We start from the raw sequence: 5,140 nt of genomic DNA, 5'->3' as shown, positions 1-5,140 counted from the left end.
AGGGTGATCCAAAAGCAAGCAGCTTTGCAATGCAAGAGGGAGGCAGTGTGGCCTAGAGGCTAGAGTGTAAGACCAGCTGTCAGGATCCTTGGCTCTGCCACTGGCCTGCTGAGTGATCTTGGACAAGTCACTTTGCCTCTCTGTGCCTTAGTTCCCCATCTGTAAAATCCGGAATAATGAGAAGGACTTCCTTTGTAAAGCACTGTGGGATCTACTGCTGCACAGCACTCTACAGGAGCTGGGTATTATTACTACAGTGCACCCAATTTTCTGTTAACAAAATGCTTTTAATTGAAAGACAGGAATGACAAGGCCTGGGAAAACAATTTTATTGGTTCACAATTATAAATAAAAAGGCATAATCTTAGTAATAGATAAATACATAAATAATAAATAGCTGATCCATAATAAAGAACACTTTGGTTCAAGTCTGGAAGTTATACAAATCAATTACCCTTCTTAGTCAGGTTATAATACATAAAGAAGCAGCAAGATAAAAATATGCTCTGTATAAATACATCTGCCGAGGATATTTACAGTAAGAATGCATTTCCTGAGGTTGTTTCTAAGAGATCTGAAGCTGTGACTAGTGTGTAAATCCTAGAACTGGAGTGCGTTGTTTTGTTGTTTTAAATCAAAGCTTATGAAATGTTTCCAATATTTTTGGATATGTTACCTTGGCTAAAATGCATTCATATAGTGACAATACAATTACATTCAATAAATAATATCCCCAGAGGGCCAAATCCTATTGAAGTCCTAAATTCCAACTGTGATGAAAAATGGTCCTACAATTAATCTTCTGTAAGGAGTCTAGAGTGCTGCACCAGCTGGAAGTTGGAGCAACCTGGAGGCCAATTGTTGTGTAATTCTTTGGTATAAAAGGATGGAATCAGTTTGCTTGGGGATCTATGATCAGAAGCCAGAGGGAGAAGATGAATGTTCCTGGTTGACACACGTCTTCTCCCAAGATGTATGCAGAGCTCTCAGGCTAGGGACTCTCTGGTCTCTAAGTAGATATGGACACGGGCACTGCAGAGACCAGATGGCTACACACAGAGCTCCCTGTAGGCTGCACATCTCAAGTCTTCGTTCAGCAGTCGGAAGAGATTGAGGATCACAGATGCTTCCAGGCAGCGGGGTGTTTCCTGGGAAATGAGAGACTATTTACATCCGGAAGTGTGAATGGGGCTAAATTAAAGCCACCATTCTTAAAAACAAAGAGATAATAAGGATAGAAATCTCCCTGCTTCACCCCTCCTCCCGCATTTCCTAAAAAGCCTGATTTATTGCAGAGGGTCAAAATCCCTGGTGGTATAATCTTCTTACAGGCGGTGCTCGGAAGAGACAGTCACTGTAGCAGCAGACACAACAGGGTTTTTTAATTAAGATCTGCTAGATTTGTGCACAACTACAGTTCTGGGATTATTGAAACAGGCTGGAGAAGGCACCAGAGAATAGACTGTAGAAATCCACCCTGGCCTCTGGGATGGAAGCCTAGTAGGCTTGTTCCTTCTCTAATTTGTATGGAAGTTCCCTTTCCTCATTGTCTCGACTGACTACTCACCGTCTCTTTGCTCTCATGGAAATTTTGGAGCCAATTGTTCAGCCTCCTGGAGTGTCGATGAGAATGAGTTTCTCTGGTCTGAAAACAAAATTGATACAGACTGGTTGGTGCCCAGAGATTTCAGCCGACAGTGGACAAAAGCCCTTTCTCTCCAGGTGCAGAGCAGTTCTTGCCCTGACATAGTCTAGGCGGCTACCCTTGTGCATATCATATCAACTATCCCCACTTTCAATGTCCTATATAAGGATGGGCCCAAAGCAAGAGCCACATGCGAGTATTTGTGGGTACAAGGTAAAGCAACCCATTTGGGAAATTCCTAAGGGTACTCATTGAAAAGATTCATATCTGGCATTGAAAGAGAAATCTGTCACTGAATACTCACGCAGCCCCTCAGGTCCCCTCTGATTTGCGTCAGGATTTCTAGAGGCCTTGAGAGCAGCTTGGACAGACTGGGGTCCTCAACGTTCTCCAGCACGTTAATGGTAAAGTCCAGCTCCTTCTCGACCAGGATGACTCTGTCGTGCTCCTGCGGAGAGACACTCGTAGGTAAGACAGTGTCTGTGGGAGAAATATACACAGCTGTGCAGATACAGGACTAGAAATTCCCATGCGTAGGGGTGGGTAGACTAGGTTGAAACAGGAGCTTTTCCGAAGCCACTGAGGGCTTTATTGATTTGTCAGTAAATGTAATACTGAAATCACTCTGGACTGCAAACAGCTTCATCTCCACACGCCTTTCTTGACATCAGTTTATAGCCAGTGAGAAGGCACCTGAACTGAAGGTGAGGGGTGACCCTTATTTACACTGAGAAAGAGCCACAGTCAGATCGGACATGTTCCTGACCCAATCAGTGACTTCAAAGTCAATGGTCAGAGTGCCACATGTCAGATTAGCATAGGGCTAAGTGAGATCAGATTCAGAGGGGGCACATGTGAGGAGAGAAGCATCTGCTAGCATGTGACCTTCTTGTACCCCTTGACTGAGATTTTTTGTACCGACAGCTCTTTGACTTCCCAGTTCCGGTGGAAAATCCTGGTGCTGCATTTTCGGTCTGACAACAGCATCATGTCCTCCTGGAGGCAGAAGGAATGAACAGAGACCCATATGTATGTAGGAGCAGGAACAAACCTGTACTAGTTCTTCCCTCAGTTCTATCCATGCAATCCCAGTGGTGATGCAGGGAGAAGAGATGCTGGCATCAAATGTCTCCCTTGTATCTCTCGGGCTGGTATCCTCAAGGGATATGACAGAGATACTCATGACAAACTTTAAACTGTGCTTTGTCATCCTACTCCAGTGAGGAGAGGACCTGGGTTCAGCAGGCGCTGTGCTAGAGCGCTGGTGCTTGCCAGCAGGGTGCTAGAGCTGGGAGAAATGTAAAACCAAATCCTTCTTGATAATTGGTTTTGAGCTTCTTCCCTGAGTCCAAAGGGACACGCAGAGAGGGCTGCTGTTCAGATTACAGCCCAGGGCTCAGAGTGCTGTTATTGCCCAGTGTGTGTTCTTCACACTTACAAATTTGTCCTTGGCTTTCTTGAAGGCCTCCAGTTCCCGAGGTGGCAGGGACTTGTATTTTGTGAGGTGGCATTTTGTCCTCTCAGCGCCTTTGGGAAAGGCCTCTGTAGTCATCGTCCAGATGGCCAGAGCAAAGAGAACTTTGTAGCCTACGTTCACCATTTTCCCTAACGGAGACAGAACGGGAGAGATACATGACTGACATGCCAGGTTGCAAGCCTTACCAGCCAGCGAGTTGGATGGTGTCTCAGAAGCTAGGCCTGCACTGGAGACAAACCTAGCTCTAAATTTTCTTTTTAGTGTTTCTTAAAACATTGTTAAAGCTACTGCAGGAGGCAGCTGGGGACACATCAGAATCAGTGAAATGCCCAGCTGAGATCTGTGGCTTCCTATAGGGGACTGGGAAGTAAAAGAATTGTTACCATTTCTCATGTCTTCCTCAAGCCAACCAGTTCATTTGATTGGCTGTTAAATTAAACAGCTGACAGACGTGACAGTTTTCAGAAAAAGAAGAAAACAAAGTACTGAGATTCAGCAGAGTTATCAGTTCTTTTCAGACCACCCTTCAGACGTCAACTGTTGTAAATACTTGCACACTGTGTAGTTAAACAATGAAGTAGCTAGTCGGTGGAGCAGGATACATCATCCGATAGCATTTGTTACAAATTGATCTTGCTTCTTTTAGTACAGCAAAGTGTGAACTAATCCTAATTTTATGCAAATATATATCTGCCACTTGCCAAATAGTTCTGATCAATAATTTTCAGGCTACTGAGCATTTTTTGTCTATTTGCAATTTGATAGTCATTGTATATTTTGTTGCTGGGCTCCTAAATCCCATGACATTGTTTCTGCTCCATAATTTGATGACTGAACTATTTTTAATCCATGCACATTTTTGTATGAAATGTCATTTGTCAAAGTTTTGGGGGTAGCCAAACACTTTTCACAAGTACCCAACAATTCTCCAGACACAAAACGAAAACACGCTACAAATCATAGCAACTTGAACTCCCATTTTCTCCAGGAAACTATTCATGAATCAGAGCGGTTTTTGTTTAAATATTCAGCCATTAATAAGACATTACAGGTGTATCACACTTTGCTTGTACAACATTCATTCCTTGCTGTCTACCATAGAGCACAATAGAAGCACTCAATAAAGAGAAATCGTGTCGTAAGGAGAGGCTGCAGGCGAGTCACCCTTACCTTGCCGTGTATTTGCTGGGACGTTGCTTTAATTGCCTCTTGTGTCTCAGGGCTGCTCTGTCTCTCTCTTGGCTCTGAATGTGGTTTTTCTTCTCCATTGCTCTTGCTTTTATACCAAAAGGCTCTTTCTGGTTAAGAAAAATTACACGAAACCTCATTTTGCTTTAGTCTAGGGCAGAAAAACCCAGCTCTGCTGTCACCCAGCAAAGAGCAGCTAAATGTTTGGAAAGGGAAAGCAAAAGTGAGGCAGGTATTACAGGTGAGCTCGAGTACTGAGGAATTTCCAGGTGAAGAAAACACTGTGACGTCACAAGTGAACTATGCAAGAGTTCCCTGCCTAGAGTAGGTGTGTATGTAGACTTGGCCTTTGCTGAATTGCAAAGCCCTTTGGGGTCCAGCGTAGAGAAGAATCTCAGCCCCTTTTGTTTTTAAAGTTCTCTTCCTTGCAGATATAGCCTCGAAAATGTAAACTGAGCAGGTGGGTTGGAACCTTCTCACCAATCTCCTGCAGATCCTGGTTACTCACAGCAAACCAGGGCTGGCCTTTAACGTCAGACACATCACAGATATGCACTGAGGACTACAGCAAAGGCCGACATGCAGTAATTTCGGGTTGGGTGGGTATTCGTTTATCCATCCCATCTGTTTTACTTTTCACCACAAAAGCCAAGATCATACGGTCTCTGTGGAGGTCTTCTGTACTCTAGCATTACCAGTTAGCTGCAGTAGCATTTATTCCACTCGTGCACAGAGGCCCCAGTCAGGATCAGGGCCTTTGTACACAAAATAAAGGCAGTCCCCTCTATAAGTTTACAGTCTAAATGGAGCCTTGGCACAATGGGATTGTA

At 44.1% G+C, this 5,140-nt stretch overlaps 1 protein-coding gene across 1 annotated transcript; it reads right to left on the bottom strand.

Annotated features, from left to right (window-relative positions):
- Positions 1-2,518: 2,518 nt before the first annotated feature.
- Positions 2,519-4,317, bottom strand: LOC119567393 (interferon lambda-3-like). The gene is made up of 3 exons (XM_037912774.2): positions 4,293-4,317; positions 3,084-3,250; positions 2,519-2,641 (listed from the first exon to the last, which is right to left on the bottom strand). The coding sequence occupies exons 2-3, from the start codon at positions 3,243-3,245 to the stop codon at positions 2,519-2,521; spliced, it is 285 nt and encodes a 94-aa protein (XP_037768702.2). The 5' UTR covers positions 3,246-3,250; positions 4,293-4,317.
- Positions 4,318-5,140: the final 823 nt, after the last annotated feature.

This window comes from Chelonia mydas, chromosome 11 (genome assembly GCF_015237465.2).
Source record: "Chelonia mydas isolate rCheMyd1 chromosome 11, rCheMyd1.pri.v2, whole genome shotgun sequence".
NCBI lineage: Eukaryota > Metazoa > Chordata > Testudines > Cheloniidae > Chelonia > Chelonia mydas.
Note: the sequence above shows the minus strand (reverse complement) of the source record. Positions and strands in the feature narration are given on the sequence as shown.

Bases quoted from the DNA above. Each gene is read 5' to 3' on its own strand.
- LOC119567393 (XM_037912774.2), bottom strand. From the start codon at position 3,245: ATGGTGAACGTAGGCTACAAAGTTCTCTTTGCTCTGGCCATCTGGACG. The intron at 2,642-3,083 runs GTAAGTGTGAAG...TTCTGCCTCCAG, and splicing joins AGAAAGCCAAGGACAAATTT to GAGGACATGATGCTGTTGTC.